Source organism: Rhinoderma darwinii, chromosome 5 (genome assembly GCF_050947455.1).
Source record: "Rhinoderma darwinii isolate aRhiDar2 chromosome 5, aRhiDar2.hap1, whole genome shotgun sequence".
Lineage (NCBI taxonomy): Eukaryota > Metazoa > Chordata > Amphibia > Anura > Rhinodermatidae > Rhinoderma > Rhinoderma darwinii.
This window is the reverse complement of record NC_134691.1, coordinates 224,920,626-224,941,960: the sequence shown is the minus strand read 5'-3', so window position 1 is coordinate 224,941,960 and position 21,335 is coordinate 224,920,626. Positions and strand designations below refer to the sequence as shown.

At 43.8% G+C, this 21,335-nt stretch overlaps 1 protein-coding gene across 11 annotated transcripts in view; it reads left to right on the top strand.

The window, feature by feature from the left end:
* Positions 1-21,335, top strand: part of LRRFIP2 (LRR binding FLII interacting protein 2) — a 108,891-nt gene that overhangs the window by 8,940 nt on the left and 78,616 nt on the right. For all 11 annotated transcript variants that reach the window (XM_075826983.1, XM_075826980.1, XM_075826974.1 and 8 more), the window contains exon 2: positions 1,791-1,934. In XM_075826983.1, coding sequence (XP_075683098.1) covers positions 1,845-1,934 — 90 coding nt within the window. In that variant the 5' untranslated portion in view covers positions 1,791-1,844. The remainder of the gene's footprint in view (positions 1-1,790; positions 1,935-21,335) is intronic.

The window sequence follows — 21,335 nt, the reverse complement described above, 5'->3', positions numbered from 1 at the left end:
CCCTTTCAATTAGGTTTGGCCGGGCCCCTCACATCAGTACCCCTAATACCCCCCTGATGGCGGCCCTGGGTAGCATGATATAGTGCTGGACGGAGTACCGTTAACAGGCGGTCCCACGGTAGGGGGGCCTAGAAAATTTAGCTGTATGGGGCCCTGAAATTCCTGATGGCGGCCCTGCATGGACATATTCAATGTTCGTCTGAATAAGCACTAAGATTAGGTTTGTATTATGGGTTTTTGCTGCGTTTTCAAAACCAGCACACAGAAATGCATCTGAAAAGCATGTGTTTGTTAGATGTGTTTCTTCTGACTGCTTTTGAAAACGCAACAATAAGGCCCCATGCACACGACCGTGCCCGCAATCACGGCCCGCCATTGCGGGCACGGCCGGCCGCTGACTGACAGCCGCATTTTCGGGCCGTGCTCCCATACAAAGTATGGGAGCACGGCCCGCAAAATGCGAAAGAACGGACATGTTCCATAATTCCCGGAACATTTCCACGGCACTGACACCCTTCTGTAGTGCTACGGAAAGGTGTCAGTGTTCAATGAAAGTGAATGGCTCCGTTTTTGCGGACCGCAATTGCGGTCCGCAAAAACGGAGGTTTTTTGCTGTCGTGTGCATGGGGCCTAACACAATGTGAACCCAGCCAAAGGGTATGTTTAGGCTATGTTCATACAGATTTTTTTGCAGGCGGAATTTCTGCCTCGAAATTCAGTTTGGAAGTTTGAGGCAGATCGTCCTCTCCCTGCATGCCGATTTTCGCTGCGTTTTCACCCGCGGCCATTGAGCGCCGCGGGCATAAAACGCAGCGAAATACGCTTTCTCTGCCTCCCATTGGAGTTAATGGGAGGTCAGAGCCCTGAACGGCCGAAGATAGGGCATGTCGCTTCTTTTTCCCGCGAGGCGGTTTTACTGCTCAAGGGAAAAAGACGCCTCCGCCTCCCATTGAAATCAATTTTCGGAGTTTTTTGGTGCGGTTTCCGGGTAAAAAAACTAGTCAAAACTCTGCGTGAACATAGCCTAAGATGCATTTTTTTTGGGTTAGAAATCTGTAAAATTCCCTAGCAAATAAAAAACGTCAAAAACGAGTCGAACTGCGTGGTGCTGTTTTTTCCTACCTCCAATTGATTTTAATGGGAGGTTCAAGAGCAGAAGCTGCTCCAAGATGGGGCTGCAAAAAAAAAAAAATCTGTCCTAAAAAAAAAATCAATCAAAAGAAATCAATAAGAGGCAGAATTTGGAGGATTTTCTTTAGCCTGCATGCACACTTCCGTCGGCCGTTGTATGGCCGCTATTGACGGTTCCGTGAAACGTGGACCGCACACTGATGCTTCTGTGTGCAGTCTGTCGTTTCACAGACCAAATCAATGAAAAGGCAGAGACTGTTCCGTCAACGGACAAGAGTAGGACCTGTCCTATTTTTGACAGAACGGCTGCACGGTTCCGTTAAAACAACGGAAGTGTGCATGGCCCCATTGAAATGAATGTGTCAGGGTGCTATCAGTTAAAACAACGGATAGCACCCTGATGAAAAAAACTGAAGTGGGCATGGGGGCTTATGAAGATTCCGACGTGGAAAATGCCCTTAAATGTAATATTTACATCATACTACAAAGGCACAGTTGCCCTTCCCATAGTATAAAATGGCATGATACAACATTTGTCAAGTTTTTCCCCCTACATGATGCTTTGCAATAAAAACAGATAGAAAGATTTAGAAGCGATGCAGCTATAGCTATAAGTTTAAATATACTTTTTGTGTAATTTAATGTTTTGTTTCTTGCAGACTGGCAGTCGTAAATTTGGCACTAAGAATCCAAAAATTTGAATAGGATTAAAAATGGGGACTCCTGGATCTGGAAGAAAACGCACCCAAATTAAAGACAGATTCTCTGCAGAAGATGAAACCCTGAGTAGCATAGCAAGAGAGGTAGGATTTACTTTAGATACAAATGCACAGCAAAAATAGGATCTGAATGGTAAAAGAACTATGAAGGAGCTTTGGCACTGATGGTTCCGCTTGTGGGGGCGGCGGGGGGGGGGGGGGGTAAAGTGTACAAGTATTGGGTAACTGTATTCTAATTGGCATCTTCTAACTGTGCCAGCAGTGGCTTATGATTGCTCAGAATGAAAATGGCAAGACTTCATCCTGTTTGTTTACTTGGGGTCAAAAAGCAGCATCATATCATATGTGTATATAGTCACATTCACTAGCTGAAGGCTTTCCTGGAAAAATCAAGCACATGCCGAGGCATCTATTATGCATGTTGTTTTTCGGTGAACGGATACACTTTTTTATAAAGTTATTGCATTCTGTAGGCATAGGTCTTTTTTTTTTTTTTTTAAATGTGATGTGGAGCATCCTCTAAGCTGAGTGTTAAATGCATCAGGACTGTGCAGACAAAGATAGCCCTTTGGCCATGTTCACACAGCATATGTTCAGGCTAAAAAATCAGAGATTGATGTCAATAGAAAGCGGTTTTCATTATTTCAAGCGTATTTTGAGGCTTGTTTTCTATGCGTTTTATGAAGTGCAAATAGGGGATGGGAAAATATCAGCTTAGAAATGCTTCAAGAAGTCACGTCACTTCCTTCTTACAAAGCGTATTTTTACAAGACTGTTTTTTAAATTCAGCAGTGTAAATTCAATGAGAAGCTGTCTGCGGGCATATTTCCAGTGTATTTTGGATCATAATATAAGCGTTTTACACTCTGAAATACGCCTGAAAATATGTTGTGTGAACATGGCCTTAGGAGCTTATACGAGCTCACAAACTGGGAGAAACACTTTATTAGGAAAATCAACCAATTGTGGCAGAAAAAAAATTAAGAATGCAGTGGCGGATTAAGTAAACCATATGCCCTGGGCTGCTCCCCAAACTTGGGCCCCCCTTCCTCTGCCGTGTCTATAGTGAACACCACCTTTTTGTGCGAGCATTGACAAATGGGTGTTACGATTCTCCTTGTCAAAGGGCGGTGTCCCTACATACTGACAGTCTCCAAACATCGCTGACAGTATCACACTTCCTTTTGACAATGGGAATGGTAGCACGCATTTGTCTTTTAGTCCTGGGTACACAAGGATATGTAGAATACAAGGATTTCCGACAACCGACATGTCAGGAGAGAGGACAGATCCCCTATAGATCCAGTGACTCACAGGTGATGTTTTCTCTGATGGGAGTCGTTTTCTTTTCTTCTACATCGGACGCAGACCGTTATGGCGACTTCTCCTGATGAGACGTTTTTTCCCATCACTTCTGCAGCCATTTCCAGCCTCTATAGAAACACACAAATTTGGACACCAAGGCCCAGAACCATACATTAAAGGGGTTGTCCGGGGACAGACCGTTTTTTATACTGATGACATATCGATGTGCCCGGACAACCCCTTTTACTCAGACTAATAAATTTGGACCCCAGACTAGATCATAGAATACATACAGACCTAGGCCTTCTAAACTATTGCAGTCCCCAGACTAGGGATGTCACGATACCGGAATTTGGACTTCGATACCGATACTTTGTGTAGTATTTGCGATTTCGATACCAAAACGATACTTTGCCGACAGTAATAAAAAAAACAAAAACGTTCTTCCATTTTCTTATGAGGCGCGAGGTGTGATGAATTTTGAATGTGCCTCACATTATTAGTAATAACCCATCGTGTTTCTCAGTAATAATGGGTTAATGTGTAAGGTACATGATGGGGTTAATTACTATTAATGTGAGGCACATGGAGGTTAAATTCATCACACCTCGTGCCTCACGTTAATAAGTGAAAGCAGTTTTTTTTTTTTTTTTTTTTTTTTTTTTTACAGCGCACAAATCCTAAATCACGCAAAAAAAATTGTTGTGCAGGTTATTACTGCCGCGCCAATTCCGAATATGTGTGTGTTTTATGTATTGAGACTTATTTTAATGTTTATTGTAAAAAAGGTGTATGTGTATTTTTTTAAAATGTAATATTACTTTAAGTTTTTACTTTATTTTTAAACTTTAATGTACTGGCATATATCTATATGCCAGTACATTAGCCTGTGTACAGATAGTACACAGGCAGTTGTTAGGACATACCTAAGTATGCCCTAACAACAGGAAATATGGTAAGACAGCCGTGGGGTCCTTTAATGGACCCTGGGCTGTCTGCTTATATATGGTATGTCCCTCAATCGCGTCACAGGGATTCCAAGGGGCATCCCCCCCCTTCTCATTCCCTCTTGAATGCTGAGGTCAGCTTTGATTGCAGCATTCAGGAGAATAGCGGCGGAGAGGAGAGGTTTCTCTGATCTCCGCCGTTATAGAGCGGGGCTGCGGCTGTGTAATACAGCCATTGCCCTGCTCCTGACAATAAGTGCGCGCGCGGTCAGCATGAGGGGATGCGGCCGGCGCTGCACTAATGAGCGGCGGCGCAGGCACTGAGGACAGAACATGGGGGTGTTTTGCAGTGCGCTCGCCATGTTCTGTCTTCATTGCCGGCAATCATTAGTGCAGCACTGGCCGCATCACATCATCCTGACGGCGCGTGCTTGTGACGAGCGGGGCAATGACTATATTACACGGCCGCAGCCCCGCTCTCATACATTCATGTGTTACAATACTTAGCTGTGCGATTGCACAACGAAGTATTGAAATACATGAAATAACGGTATCGAACCGTTTGGGGATGCACAGTATCGAAACAGTATCGAAGTTTCGATGCATCGTGCATCCCTACCATAAATGACGCAAAAAAATTGTTGCGCAGGTTATTACGGCCGCGCCAATACCGAATGTGTATATTTTATGTATTGAGACTTATTTTAATGTTTATTGTAAAAAAGGTGAATGTGTATGTTTTTGTTTTGTTTTTTTGAATTTAATATTACTATGTTTTTACTTTTTTTTTTAACTTAAATGTACTGGAATATATCTATATGCCAGTACATTTAGCCTGTGTACGGATAGTACACAGGCAGTTGTTAAGACATACCCAAGTATGCCCTAACAACAGGAAATATGGTCAGACAGCCCTTGGCTGTCTGTCCATATATGGTAAGTCCCTCAATCGAGTCACAGGGATTCCTGTGACGCCGATCCAAGGGGCATCCCCCCTTCTCATTTCCTCTTGAAAGCTGCAGTCAGCTTTGATCGCAGCATTCAGGGGAATAACGGCGGAGATAAGAGGTTTCTCTGATCTCCGCCGTTATAGAGCGGGGCTGCGGCTGTGTAATACAGCCATTGCCCCGCTCCTGACAATAAGTGCGCGCGCGGTCAGCATGAGGAAATGCGGCCGGCGCTGCACTAATGAGCGGCGGTTCAGGCACTGAACATGGGGGTGTTTTTCAGCGCGCCTGCCATGTTCTGTCTTCAGTGTCGGCAATCATTAGTGCAGCGCTGGTCGCATCGCATCATCCTGACGGCGCCTCCTTGTCAAGACTCAGGAGCAGGGCAGTGGCTGTACTACACAGCCGCCGCCCTGCTCTCATACATTCATGTGTTACTATACTAAGCCGCACGGTCGCACAGCTTATTATCGAAATACATGAAATAACGGTATCGAACCGTTTGGGGGTGCACGGTATCGAAACAGTATCGAAGTTTCAATGCGTCATGCATCCCTACCCCAAACTAGACCCGGCTAAACAAATACAGACCCCAGAACAAGCACTCTAAATAAATAGACCTCAAACAGGACCCCTAAATACAGACCCCAGACATGACCCCAAACTTGACTCCCTTAATACAAACCCCTAAATAAAGACCCCTAAACTAATACACACCCTAGACCAGGCCCCCTAAATACAGACCCCAGACCTCAAACTAATACAAACCCCCTAAATACAGACCCCAGACCTGACCCCCTACATGAATAATGACCCCAGACCTGACTCCCTTAAGTAATACAGACCCCAGACCAGTCCCCCTAATCTAATACGGACCCCAGACCAGACCCCTAAATACAGACCTCTAAATAAAGACCCCTAAACTAATACAGACCCTAGAACAGGCCCCCTAAATAGACCCCATATACTAATACAGACCCCAGACGTCAAACTAATATAGACCCCCTAAATACAGACCCCTTAAACTAACACAGACCCTTAACCGCTTAAACTGTAACAGAGCTCAGACACCCTAAATACAGACCCCTTAAACTAATACAGACACCAAACTTCCTAAATACAGACCAGACCCCCTAAATACAGTCCCCTTAAACAAATCCATCCCCTTATACTTACATAGCAGCTCACCTCAGTCTTCTCAGTGGAGTCTTGCTGCTGCTCATGGACCTGCAGTCATGTGACTAGCAGGTCTCTAAACAGTAAGAACTTCAGAGATGAGGTCATGTGACCTTATGTCTAAAGGTCCTTTTGCAGGACATATACAATGCCGTTTCGTTGCGGTTTCTTCTGCGATTCGCGGCAATAACGCAACAAAACTACATTGTACTTTGGGTTGCCATGTGCCCCTCGGGCCCTGGGCAGCCACCCAAAACACTTTATGATGATCCGCCATTGTAAGAATGTGTTATCTGGGTGTATTTGTTCATGGAACAATTGTTGGGGATTTCAGTATATCAAACACACAGGGACATTCAGTAGGTTTCAGTTTTGTGTGCGAAAACCTTGATAATAGTAGCTTTCACAGGAGAATAGCCTCACTAGTTCAAGCAGGAAGGTGTCAGTAACTCAGAAAATACTCCTTTGCATGCTAATGAAATGGTATCTCTGAATACACAGCACATAGGTCTGTAAAGAAATAAATGGGTTAGTGAAACTGAAGAATACAGCAGATTCATCCAAGAACAGGAATCTGAAATAACACTGGGTACCGGTTTGGAAAAAGCATTATATGGTGTAAGGAATCTTCATTTCTTTTACGCCAGACAGTTGATAAGTTCAAAATTTGGAATGTGAATTCATGGATCCTGGGATGGACAAATTTTAGGAGTTTGGCAACCAATGAACCTAGAGATTTGCTATGGGCGCCTAACCTTTTAGTTTGTTTTGTCTTGATGTCTATGAAGCCTCTCATGTTGAGCCAGTTTAGCTGGCTCCTTTTAAATGGTCTATCAGGGCTTCTCAAACTTTTTCTGCTCTAGCCTAACCAGCCTATCTATAGGAATCCTGGGGCCCCACAATGCAAACATATACTACTAGTAAAGTGCCAAACAAATACCACTTTGCTGCACCTATATTACTTTTAGCAGCGCCAACTAAATACTACTATGCAGTGCATATGATACCCCCTAGCAGCACTAAATACAACAGTGCAGAACAACATACCCCCCAGCGCACCAAACAATGACCTCAGTGCAGCGTAAAATACCTCCCCAGATGTACCAAACAAATTCACAAACTGAACAGATGCCTTGCATTTCAAGAGAGGGAGAATGATGATTATTAGGCTGTGACACATATTGCGGCTGCGATGTGGTCGAAACCGCTCCTACATGCAGACCCGCGCAGTTTTCGAATTGATAGCAGCTAAAAGCAGTTTAGTTATTATTGGCTGTGCGGTTTTGCAACTTAACAGCAGTTTATCGTGTGGCCATTAACAACTAAATTGTTCTCTGCTGCAACCAAAATGAAAATTTCACCAATATGCAGGTTGGAGCGATTTATCTGCATCGTAGCCGCAACATGTGAACCCAGCATCAGGAGTGCTCATCATTACGGGCCCCTGCTCTACAATTGGATTCAACTGTATCTGCGCCCTCGCCAGCCAATGAGCCGCACCCCACACTTTGTGCAGCACTAGTCTACATGGCTCACAAATTGCACAATATTGGATTCGTCCTAACTTGTCAATGGTTTAGGCTACTGGTGGGGGTGAAATGGAGTGCAGTATGTTGAGAGCGGTCCCAGGCCGATCAGCTGCTTGCCTCTGGGCCCGCATTCTGTAAGGCAGGGGTCTCAAGCACGCGGGCCGCATGCGGCCCCTGAGGCTGTCATCTGCGGCCCGCAGTACACAGAGCCGCTAGTATCGGCTCTGCTCTGGTACTCTGTGAAATCCCTGACATCGTTGTCCATGAATGGACACGCGATGTCAGGGTCTTACCCAGAGCGGAATCCCAAGCAGAGCGCTAGCATAGGCTCTGCTCCGGGACTCTGTGGAATTCCCTGACATCGCTGTCCATATATGGACAGTTTTGTCAGGGTCTTCCCCAGAGCGGAGTCCCGGGCAGAGCGCTAGCATAGGCTCTGCTCCGGGACTCCGTGGAATCCCCTGACATCGCTGTCCATGAATGGACACTCGATGTCTGGGGCATCCCCAGAGCCTGAGTCCCGGGCAGAACGCTAGTATAGGTTCTTCTCCGGGACTCTGTGGAATTCCCTGACATCGCTGTCCACATATGGACAGTGATGTCTAGGGCTTCCCCAGAACTGGACAGTGATGTCAGGAGCACAGCTGGAGTCCCAGTAGGAGTGCTAGTAGCGCTCTGCCTGGGACTCCAGTTCTGGGGTTGCCCCTGACATCTCTGTCCATATATGAACAGTGATGTCAGGAGCAGAGCTGGAATCCTAGGCAGGGTGCTAGAAGTGACTCTGCTCCGGGACTGCAGCTCTGCGTAAGCCACTGACATCACTGTCCATATATGGACACTGATGTCAGTTGCTTCCCCAGAGTTCCAGAGCAGAGCCTTTACTAGTTCTCCACTCTGGGACACCGGCTCTGGGGTTGTCCCTGACATCACATTCCGGTCCAGGAGGATCCCCTGACGTCACTGTGTATGAACAGTGACATCAGGGGCTCCTCCAGCAGAGGAATTCCTGGCCAAAGCGTCGGCAACGCTCTGGCTGGGGATTCCACTCCTGGAGGGAACCCCAATGGAGCTATCTACTGGGGGTGTCTGTGGTACTATCTACAAGGGGTGTGCGTGGCAGCATCCACGGAGGGCACTGTGGCAGCATCCACAGAGGGCACTGTGGCAGCATCCACAGAGGGCACTGTGGCAGCATCCACAGAGGGCACTGTGGCAGCATCCACAGAGGGCACTGTGGCAGCATCCAGAGAGGGCACTGTGGCAGCATCCACAGAGGGCACTGTGGCAGCATCCACAGAGGGCACTGTGGCAGCATCCACAGAGGGCACTGTGGCAGCATCCACAGAGGGCACTGTGGCAGCATCCACAGAGGGCACTGTGGCAGCATCCACAGAGGGCACTGTGGCACGCTCTAAAAAGGGGCTGCCTAATTTTGACATTTGTGTGTCTGCCAAACGCTGCCGGACTGCATTTAGCGACACTTAAACTGTAAACGTGGATTGTTGAAATAAGCACGTGGAGAAATATCTCAAATTTCCGGTAAGTTTAAACCTAGCGGTATTATTATAGTAATGTAGTAATATAGTGTTATAGTAGTTCAAATAACTAATTCACAATAAATTTGTAATGTATCAAATTTGAAAGTAATGTGGCCTGTCAACTTCACATTTTTTCTATATGTGGCCTATTTACCCGGCCGAGATTGAGACCCCTTCCTTAACCCCTTCCCGCTCCTGGACGTACTATTAGGTCATGGTAACTACAGCGTTCACGCTCCATGATCTAATAGTACGTCTCGGGAGTAACGGCCGTTTCGGCCGTCCTCCCGACACATACAGGAGATGTGACAGCTGCTGTCTCGTACAGCAGATGTCACAGCTCCTACAGCGGGGACCGATCGCTGTGTCCCCGCTGATTAACCCCTTAAAAGCCGCGTTCTATAGAGATCGCGGCTTTTTAGGGGTTAAGCTGCCATCGCCGGCCTGCTACACGATAGCGGCCGGCGATGGTGACTATGGCAACCGGACACCAAACAATGGCGTCCGGCTATGCCATAGACTGAAGCCTAGTGGGTCCTGACAATGTCAGGACCCACTATGCTTGCTGTCAGTGAGTAGCTGACAGTTCTAATACACTGCACTACGCATGTAGTGCAGTGTATTAGAATAGCGATCAGGGCCTCCTGCCCTCAAGTCCCCTAGTGGGACAAAGTAATAAAGTAAAAAAAAAGTAAAAAACAAGATGTGTAAAAATAAGAAAATAAAAGTTTTAAAAGTAAAAATCCCCCTTTTTACCTTATCAGTCATTTATTATTAATAAAAATATATAAACAAACAAATAAACTATACATAATTGGTATCGCCGCGTCCGTAACGACCTGAACTACAAAATTATTTCGTTATTTATCCCGCACGGTGAACGCCGTAAAATAAAATAATAATAAACCGTACCACAATCACAATTGTTTGGTCACTTCACCTCCCAAAAAATGGAATAAAAAGAGATCAAAAAGTCGCATGTACCTAAAAATGGTACTGATCGAAACTACAGTTCGTTACGCAAAAAATAAGTCCTCGCACGGCTTTATTGATGAAAAAATAAAAACGTTCTGGCTCTTAGATTTTTTACCAAACGTATTTTATGGTGCAAACGCCATAAGACATAAAAAAAAACTATAAACATCTGGTATCGCCGTAATTGTATCGCCCCGCAGAATAACGTGAATATGTCATTTATAGCGCACGGTGAACGCTGTAAAAAAAAAAAAAAGAATAAAAAAACAATAGTAGAATTGCTGTTTTTTAGTCACCACGCCACCTAAAAATAGAATAAAAACTGATCAAAAAGCTGCATGCACCCCAAGAAAACTACAATGAATTCCTCAAGGGGTCTAGTTTCCAAATTGGGGTCACTTTTGGGGGGTTTCCACAGTTTTGGCACCACAAGACCTCTTCAAACCGGACATGGTGCCTAATAAAAAGGAGGGCTCAAAATCCACTAGGTGCTCCTTTGCTTTGGAGGCCGATGCTTCAGTCCATTACCACACTAGGGCCACATGTGGGACATTTCTCTAAACTGCAGATTCTGGGCAATACGTATTAAGTTGCGTTTCTCTGATAAATCCTTTTGTGTTGTAAAAAAAAATGGAATAAAGAGGATTTTCTGACAAAAAAAAAAATGTAAACGTCACCTCTACTTTGCTCTAAATTTCTGTGAAACGCCTAAAGGGTTCATAAACTTTCTAAATGCTGTTGTGAATACTTTGAGGGGTCTAGTTTCTAAAATGGGGTGTTTGATAGGGGTTTCTAATATATGGGCCCCTCAAAGCAACTTCAGAACTGAACTGTAACCTAAAAAAATAAATAAATGAGGCAATAATTCGCTTCTTACATTATACTAATAATGAGCCGTGCCCACCCCGAGATGACCCCAGTTTTGACCGTTTGTATAAACAGAGACCCCTATTAGACCGTTTCAGTGCCCGGTTTTCCAAAGCATTCACCCCCAAGAAGTGTATTTCTATTGATGAGTCCCTGGTACATTTTAAAGGGAGGGTTCAATTCCGCGAGTACCTGCCGGGTAAGAGGGCAAGGTATGGCGTGAAGATGTCTAAGCTGCGAGAGTGCATCAGGGTATACCTACAGGTTTAGGATATATGAAGGAAAGGCCACCCCCAAACCAGACTGCATCCTGGACTACAATAGGTACATGGGAGGGATGGACTTGTCAGATCAAATCCTAAAGCCCTATAGCGCCATGCGGTGTGGTATAAGAAGCTAGCCGGGCACATCATACAGATGGCTTTGTACAATGCGTACGTGCTACGTCGATGTGCAGGCCAGACGGGAACTTTCCTGGAATTTCAAGAGGTGATTATCAAGAACCTAATCTTTAGGGACCAAGAAGGGGGGGCACGCAGTACTTCTGGAAGCGGGGCCACACGCATCGTACCAGGGCGGCAACACTTTCCAGGAGAAGTTCCCCAAACTGGCAAGAAGGGAAAAAGTCAAAAGAGGTGCAAAGTCTGCTATAAGAGGGGGATAAGGGAGGACACAATATATCAATGTGACACGTGTCCCGAATAACCAGAGCTCTGTATGAAAGATTGTTTTAAAATGTATCATACATCCCTTGGTTTATAATTTACCCCAATTTTACTTAACCTGATGCACTCCGCACAGCTTATCCCCCCTCGTCTTTCCCCTCTGAGCCCTGCTGTGTGCCCAGGCAGCTGATAACAGCCACATGTAGGGTATTGCCATACCCGGGAGAACCCACATTACAGTTTATGGGGTGTAGGTCTCCGGTCAAAATGCTCACTACACCTCTAGATGAATGCCTTAAGGGTGTAGTTTTTAAAACGGGGTCACTTCTTGCGGGTTTCAACTGTACTGGTACCTAAGGGGCTTCTGCATACATGACTTCGCACTAGAAAATCCCCAGTAGGCCAAATGGTGGTCCTTTCCTTCTGAGCCCCCCCCCATGGGCCTAAACGGCAGTTTATCACCACAAATGGGGTATTGCGGCACTCAGAACAAATTGCGCAACAGAATGGGGTATTTTGTTTCTTGTGAAAATAAGAAATTTTCAGCCAAAACTACATATTATTTGGAAAAAATTATTTGGTTTTCATTCCCAGCCCAATTCAAATAAGTTCTGTGAAAAAACTATGGGGTCAAAATGGTCACAACACCCATAAATGAATTCCTTGAGGGGTGTAGTTTCCAAAATGGGGTCACTTCTGGTGGGTTTCCATTGCTTTGATACCTCTGGGGCTCTGCAAATGCGACATGGCACCCGAAAACCAATCCAGCAAAATCTGGACTCCAAAGAACAAATAGCGCTCCTTTGCTTCTGAGCCCTCCCATGGGCCCAAACAGCAGTTTATCACCACAAATGGGGTATTGCCGCACTCAGGACAAATTTGGCAACAAAATGGAGTATTTTATTTCTTGTGAAAATAAGAATTTTTTAGCTAAAATGACATATTATTGGAAAAAATATATATTTTTTTCATTCCCAGCCCAATTCAGATAAGTTCTGTGAAGAAACTATGGAGTCTAAATGGTCACATTACCCATAAATGAATTCCTTGAGGGGTGTAGTTTCCAAAATGGGCTCACTTCTGGTGGGTTTCCATTGCTTTGATACCTCTGGGGCTCTGCAAATGTGACATGGCACCCGAAAACCAAACCAGCAAAATCTGCACTCCAAAGAACACACAGCACTCCTTCCCTTCTGAGGCCTCCCATGAGCCCAAACAGCAGTTTATCACCACAAATGGGGTATTGCTGCACTCAGGAGAAATTGGGCAACAAAATTGAGTATTTTGTTCCCTGTGAAAATAAGAAATTTTTATAAAAAATTACATCTTATTGGAAAAAATGTCATTTTTTTTAATGTCACAGCGCAATTGAAATAGGTGCTGTGAAAAAACTGTGCGGTCAAAATGCTAACAACAACAACCATAAATGAATTCCTTGAGGGGTGTAGTTTCCAAAATGGGGTCACTTCTGGCGGGTTTCCATTGCTTTGAGGCTCTGCAAATGCGACATGGCACCCGAAAACCAATCCAGCAAAATCTGTACTCCAACAAACACATAGCGCTCCTTTCCTTCTGAGCCCTCCCATGAGCCCAAACGGCAGTTTATCACCACAAATGGGGTATTGCCACACTAAGGACAAATTGGGCAACAAAATGGGGTATTTTGTTCCCTGTGAAAATAAGAAATTTTGATCACAAATTACATTTTATTGGAAAAAATTAAATTTTTTTCATTTCACAGCCCAATTCAAATACGTGCTGTGAAAAAACTGTGCGGTCAAAATGGTAACAACAACCATAAATGAATTCCTTGAGGGGTGTAGATTCCAAAATGGGGTCACTATTGGGGGATTCCTACTGTTTTGGCACCTCAACACCTCTTCAAACCTGGCATGCTGCCTAAAATATATTCTAATAAAAAAGAGGACTCAAAATGCACTAGGTGCTTCTTTGCTTCTGGGGCTTGTGTTTTATTCCACGAGCGCAGTAGAGCCACATGTGGGACATTTCTAAAAACTTCAGAATCTGGACAATACACATTTAGTAGTGTTTCTCTGGTAAAACCTTCTGTGTTACAGAAAAAAAAATGAATAATTCAGCAAGAAAAATGAAATTTGAAAATTTCACCTCCACTTTGCTTTAATTCCTGTGAAATGCCTGAAGGGTTAAAAAACTTTCTAAATGCTGTTTTGAATACTTTGAGGGGTCTAGTTTTTAAAATGGGGTGTTTTATCAGGGTTTCTAATACATAGGCCCCTCAAAGCCACTTCAGAACTGAACAGGTACCTTAAAGAGGCTCTGTCACCAGATTTTGCAACCCCTATCTGCTATTGCAGCAGATAGGCGCTGCAATGTAGATTACAGTAACGTTTTTATTTTTTAAAAACGAGCATTTTTGGCCAAGTTATGACCATTTTCGTATTTATGCAAATGAGGCTTGCAAAAGTACAACTGGGCGTGTTGAAAAGTAAAAGTACAACTGGGCGTGTATTATGTGCGTACATCGGGGCGTGTTTACTACTTTTACTAGCTGGGCGTTGTGTATAGAAGTATCATCCACTTCTCTTCACAACGCCCAGCTTCTGGCAGTGCAGATCTGTGACGTCACTCACAGGTCCTGCATCGTGTCGGCACCAGAGGCTACAGTTGATTCTGCAGCAGCATCAGCATTTGCAGGTAAGTAGCTACATCGACTTACCTGCAAACGCCGATGCTGCTGCAGAATCATCTGTAGCCTCTGGTGCCGGTGTCCTCGCTCGTCTGACACGATGCAGGACCTGTGAGTGACGACACAGCGTGATCTCTGGAGAACGCGGCTGTGTCTGCACTGCCAGAAGCTGGGCGTTGTGAAGAGAAGTGGATGATACTTCTATACACAACGCCCAGCTAGTAAAAGTAGTAAACACGCCCCGATGTACGCACATAATACACGCCCAGTTGTACTTTTACTTTTCAACACGCCCAGTTGTACTTTTGCAAGCCTCATTTGCATAAATACGAAAATGGTCATAACTTGGCCAAAAATGCTCGTTTTTAAAAAATAAAAACGTTACTGTAATCTACATTGCAGCGCCTATCTGCTGCAATAGCAGATAGGGGCTGCAAAATCTGGTGACAGAGCCTCTTTAAAAAAAAGGCTTTTGAAATTTTCTTAAAAATATGAGAAATTGCTGTTTATGTTCTAAGTCTTGTAACGTCCAAGAAAAATAAAAGAATGTTCAAAAAACGATGCCAATCCAAAGTAGACATATGGGAAATGTGAACTAGTAACTATTTTGGGTGGTATAAAACCGTCTGTTTTACAAGCAGATGCATTTAAATTCTGAAAAATGCTATTTTTTCAAAATTTTCTCTAAATGTTGCAATTTTTCACCAATAAACACTGAATATATCGACCAAATTTTACCACGAACATGAAGCCCAATGTGTCACGAGAAAACAATCTCAGAATCGCTTGGGTAGGTTTAAGCATCCCGACGTTATTACCACATAAAGTGAAATATGTCAGATTTGAAAAATGGGCTCTGAGCCTTAAGGCCCAAACTAGGCTGCGTCCTTAAGGGGTTAACCAATCTAAAGCCCCTGGTAACTAAAATCCAGCGACTGTCGGGTGTTTGTAACTGTAGATATGATGTCCGTTCTAAATAGCTATGTTAAGCCGAGATATATTTTTTTGCTAGGATCTCCAATGTCAGTATGGGGAAGCAGTAGTTTAAAGGGGTTGTTCACTTTCAGCAAATAAATGTAATTTTTTGAGAACTAAAGAAGCACTCCACTGTATTTTTTTTATTGCAGCCTCCATTTGTACATTGGTGTTTCAGTGGGGTGCTGTGTGCAAAAATACTTACAGATCCCCATATTTTGTTGTTTATCGGGTCCAGTGCTGCTCACGTGATCTTCATTCTGACCTGGTTTGGAATCGCTGCTTTTCAGAAAACCGGAAGTCAGGCTCTCAATGCATTCCTATGGAGCCTCGTTCTGGCTCCCGTAGGAATGCATTGAGAGCCTGAGTTCCAGTTTATTCAAAAGATGTACAATGTACAAATGAAGGGTGCAATAAGCAAATAAAGTGGAGTGCTTCTTTAATTTCTACAATTTTTCAATATACTTTCTGTATTAATTCCTCATGGTTTTCAAGATCTTTGCGTGTTGTTATTCAGTAGGAACATTCATTAATTACTTCTAGTGAATAAAATTCTGTCCATGGTCATGGTGTGTAATTGGTGGGGGTCCGAACCTCGGGGCTCTCCAAGATTAGAAAAAGTAATGTGCTGCTACGCTCATTTGTGTATGTAGCTGGATCTGGTACCACAAATTAACCCCATTCCAGAATGTTCTGTAATTATTAATGTGTAGCTAAACCTTCGACAAACTTCTGACATGTCATAGTGACATGTCAGAAGTTTGGATTGGTGGGGGTCCGAAGCAGCTGAAGAGTTTGTGTGAGCGCTCAGCTGCTTCGTGTCTGTTCGGCTTTTTCCGGAAATAAACGTATCGGTGTACGGACTCAATAGAAAGTTTATGAGCTCGTACTCCGATACATCGGCTTTCCGGAAAAAAACAAATAGAAGCGTTTGTGAGTGCTCAGCTGCTTCGTTCTAGCGATTGGTGGGGGTCTCAGTGCTCGGACCCCCACCAATACAAACTTCTGACATGTCACATGTTTTTGAATTACAAAGATGGAATAAGTCCTTAGCAGCTAAACAATTCTTTTTTTTTTTTTTTAATCCTGAAGCTGTCAGTTATGAGCTATATGAACCAATACCTGCCGCTTGGAGAGTTTTTATGGTGTTTTTTACATGCATCTTTAGTGGCGCTTTTAAATCGGTGTTGTTTTGTACAAGCTTTTTAGATTTTTTTTTTAGAAAACCATATGAAGAAAAGCGCCACACCTTTAGCATGCTTCATTTTTATAAAACGCTGTTTGAAACTGTCCTTTAAGACGCACTCCCAAGTTTTTTTGTTTTTTTTTTGCTAAGGCTGCCTGTCATATTACCCTAAGTAATTTAATGTTACAGCCTTGTGTGCTAGCAATATAAATGTTTGTCTTACCATTGTTACTGGTCCGCCGCCATCTTTTTATTTCATTTTCTCCTTTCCTCTGGTCCGGATATGGCAGCTGCAGAGTGAGACTAACGTCCCCACGGATGTCTCTCCTTCCTATAACTCCCTTAATGTCTCGTATAGTGGAGAGACATCTAGAGACGTGTCTAGCCGAGTTCCTCCTGCCGCTCTTCCAGGACTGTGACTGCGAGTCCTACATGACAGGGAAGCCTTGCCAAAAAACAGTGTGTCCCCTTTAGATAGTGCCCATATATCACCACCCTGCCCCTGTAGATAGCGCCACACACATCCCCCTGTAGATGGCACTACCCTCCCGCTGTAGGTAGCACCAACCCTCCCCTTGTAGATAGCACCACCCTCGTGTAGTTACCGCCATTTTGGCTCCCTATGGGAGCGGAATCCCCACCCAGAGTGTAGCTGACTCTCTCTGGCCAGGGATTCCGCTTCAACAGGGAGCCCCTGATGTCACCGTCCATATATGGACCGTGACATCAGGGGCTCCCTCTAGGAGCTCCCCGGCCAGAGCATTGCCGACACACTGGCCGGAGATTCCGCTCCTAGAGGGAGCGCCTGACGTCACTGTCCATATACGGACAGTGACTTTAGGGCCTCCCACTAGGAGCTCCCCGGCTAGAGCGTTGCCGACCGCATTATTGTATCTGGCTGGTTCTGAAAAAGGGTGTACCCCATTATTTTTTTGTGTAAATGACATGATGGTCCCATCTTTTTTGGAACCAGCCAGACACAATAAAGCAGCAGCAGGCTAGTATTACCAGGCTGGGAATGCCCAATTTTTTTTATAATACCAGCCTGCGGCCGCCCCATTGACCGAACATCACTTATGATGATTGGGTACTGGAGTGTACCCGGCTCTTCCCGATACCCCTGGTGGCAGTGGGTACTGGGGTAATAAAGGGGGAGTTAGTGTTAGCCTTTTTTAAAAGCTGATACTAAGTCCCAACTTAGTAATGGATGCTGTCAATCAGACTACAGTTATTACAAAGGTAGCAGTAATAAACGTTAAAAAAACCCATGTGAGAAAATATTTTAATGAAATAAAGAAAACCTGACACAAACCTCGTTGATCATTAAAAAAATAATAATAATAAGCAGGTCATAGTCATACTCACCGAATCCGACGTAGTCCAAAAACGCTCCGTTATTTTTTAGGAAAAAAAAAATGTATATACTCCCTTCTCTTGCTCCTGCCATGCTTAGCTAGCTGAGTAAACCAGCCAATGTCTTCTCATTCGCTGGTTTACGTCATCACTGTCAATCAGGTTACTGGAGTTCATTGGCCTACTTTCAATAGTATTCCAATGAACTATAGTAACCCCAGGTTTTGCCGTACTGACACCCAGAGATCTATTGGGTCTAGTGCAGAGACTACATGTGATGATAATGAAGTCCCTGCACTGAAGGGGTTACTTGCAATCATGTGCAGAACGCATTTCATGATTGCAAGTAACATCTGGGAGGTTATACCCTTACTGTGTGCAGATTAGAAGATGTCGTCGGCTCATTCATCTGGCGGGAACGAAGCTGGACGAAGAGCGCTGGTCCAAGTGGGAGGAGAGGAGCGGCCATGGGGGCAGAGCAGGCACCTGCGCTGCCTCTAATCCAACGTCCCGCTGTAGTTCACATCGCCCAACGTATCCTGAAACTGGCTTCTGGTACGGCTACTAGTTGTAGGAAATTTTTGTGAGTCTCATTGCTGTCACGTGGTGCTGGACATGCAACAATTCCGGAGCATGCACTGTCCTATCTAATAATAGAAAAAAAAAAACAACTTGGGAGTTCTTCTTTAACCCCTTAATACCGAAGGTGTTTTAAACCTTAGTGACCAGAGCAATTTTCGCAGTTTTGCTATTCACAGATGTAACGCAATATAACTCTGTATGTGTTTTATGTACAGACGTGAATTTTGCACTGTTTTCTTGGGACATGTAGTCCTTCCTTTTGGTGGTATATATGTATAGGTAACATTTTTGTTACTAAATTTAGATTTTTCATAATTTAAAATGTAACAGTTTGAAAATAAAAGTAATTGTATCATACAAATGTATTGAAATATATTTTTTCATTTATCCTGATCATAAGGACACCTGACTTGGAGGTGTAGTTTATTCTTTTTGACCAGAAATATAGTATAAAACACAAGTGCCCCGTTTTTCAATCGTGCACTAAAATGTCTTAATTTAGTTTTTTACACCATGGTATTAATGTATGGGTAATGGAAGTCCAATAATTAATGGTAAAAAAACATTGTGTTCTAAAAACTAGACACTCTAAAGTCTATTTCTAGCGGATCAATTTCTGTTTTAACCCTTCACACTTCTTACAGAATTTGTCCAAACTTGGGGCAAAAAAATGTAAATTGCTTTTTTTTTTTTTTTTACATAAGTGTCACTTTTCTTAAGCCATTTCGAAACACCATATGAGATACTTGTAAAAGTGACACCTTTCCACATTCTGCTATTTCTCCCGTGTACGGCGATACCAAATATGTGTGTCTAATCTATTATATGGACCCGTTATAGGGCATATCATAGAAGGAGTCCATTTTGGCGGCCTTTTCTCGCCAGAGCTGATTTTAGGGAACCACGCTATATTTGCCGTGGTACTGCAGGTCATTTTGACAAGTATAAATGTCCTGCTAATATTCATCTAGGGGTATAGTGAGTATTTTTAATAGGTGGAAAGAAATAAAAAATAGGTTTTTCCAGAAAATACAGTATTGCTGCATTTTTACAGGGAAACATCCAATAAGCACCCCTCCCTATTGGTTCTCCCTACAAAGACAGTGTGAAAGTAAATGAGTTAATAATGTGGGTAATATCACGGTCTTTGCCGTCATAGATTATAAAGGCAGATGTGTAGCCTGTACCGCTCTCACAGAGCTTGTAGATTTTAACCCCATATTTTGCTCTCTGTGAGGGGATGTACTGGCGGAATGAGAGCCTACCTTTGTAACTCATCAGCAGCGACTCATCCACCGCTAGGTTTTTTTTGGCGTTGTACACCGGCATAAATGACTCCTCCAAAATTTTTATCAGGGGCCTTATTTTATACAGGCGGTCATGGTCTGGATCACTACGGGGGGGGGGGGGGGGGGTGTCTGGTGATTGTCGTTAAAATGAAGGAAGCACATTAGCACGTCATATCTGCTTCTGGTCATAACGGCTGGAAAAACAGGTGTGGCATGTGTAGGGCTTGTTGCCCAATATGACCGGATTGAGGGCTTTTTCACTAACCCCATGTTGAGGATGAGCCCCAAATTTTTTTAAAGTTCGCCAGCATTTGTGGGGTGCCACTGCTTTGCATAGGACGTTGGCTTTTCAGCAAATAATTGGCGAGCATACAGATTGGTTTGGTTGACAGCCAGCTCCGATAGTTCATCTGTAATGAATATTTTTTTTAAAAATCGAGGGCTATAAAATTTTCCACATTAATATTTATCCCTGGTGTGGGAATAAATTCTGGGATATTAGGGTAAAATGACTCTGTGGGTACCCACTCAATATATTCTGGGGGAATAGAGTGGGCCGTGTTTTGTGGTACTTCTGCGACATGCCCTGTGCTTGTGGACTCTGCAGCGACACTTGCATTTGCAGAAAGCGTATCACTGTCGTCGCTATCACTGGTAGAATACATTTCTACCTATGACGCGGTTTCTGTATCGCTTTCATCAGAGTCAGAAATTAACATGGCGTATGCCTCTTCCACCGTGAACCTTTTATGGGCCATTGTAATTACACACACGTACGACAAAGACTGTAACCAGACGCACACGCAGACAAATGTTATTATTTTTCTTTTACTTTTTTTTTCTTTCACAGACAAAATTACATGGACATCACAAAAGCACGCTTCACAATAAACTGATGTCGAACAAACACGTAGACTATAAAAAAATACACAGACGTCACACGTACGCTACACAAAAACCCTAGGCTAACCCTAGACTAACCCTAGGCTAACCCTAGGCTAACCCTAGGCTAACCCTAGGCTAAACCTAGGCTAAACCTAGGCTAACCCTAGGCTAACCCTAGGCTAACCCTAGGCTAAACCTTAGGCTAACCTTAGGCTAAACCTTAGACTAACCCTAGGCTACCCCTAGACTACCCCTAGGCTACCCCTAGGCTACCCCTAGGCTAAACCTAGGCTAAACCTAGGCTAAACCTAGGCTAACCCTAGGCTAACCCTAGACTAACCCTAGGCTAACCCTAGACTAAACCTAGGCTAAACCTAGGCTAACCCTAGACTAAACCTAGGCTAACCCTAGACCAGGGGTCTCAAACTCAGCCGGTAAGTGGGCCGCATATAGAAAAAATGGGAAGTTGACGGGCCGCATTACTTTCAAATTTGATAGAATACAAAATTATTATTTATCAATTAGTTATTTGAACTACAATAACACTATATTACTATAATAATAATACTACATTACTATAATAATAATAATACTACAT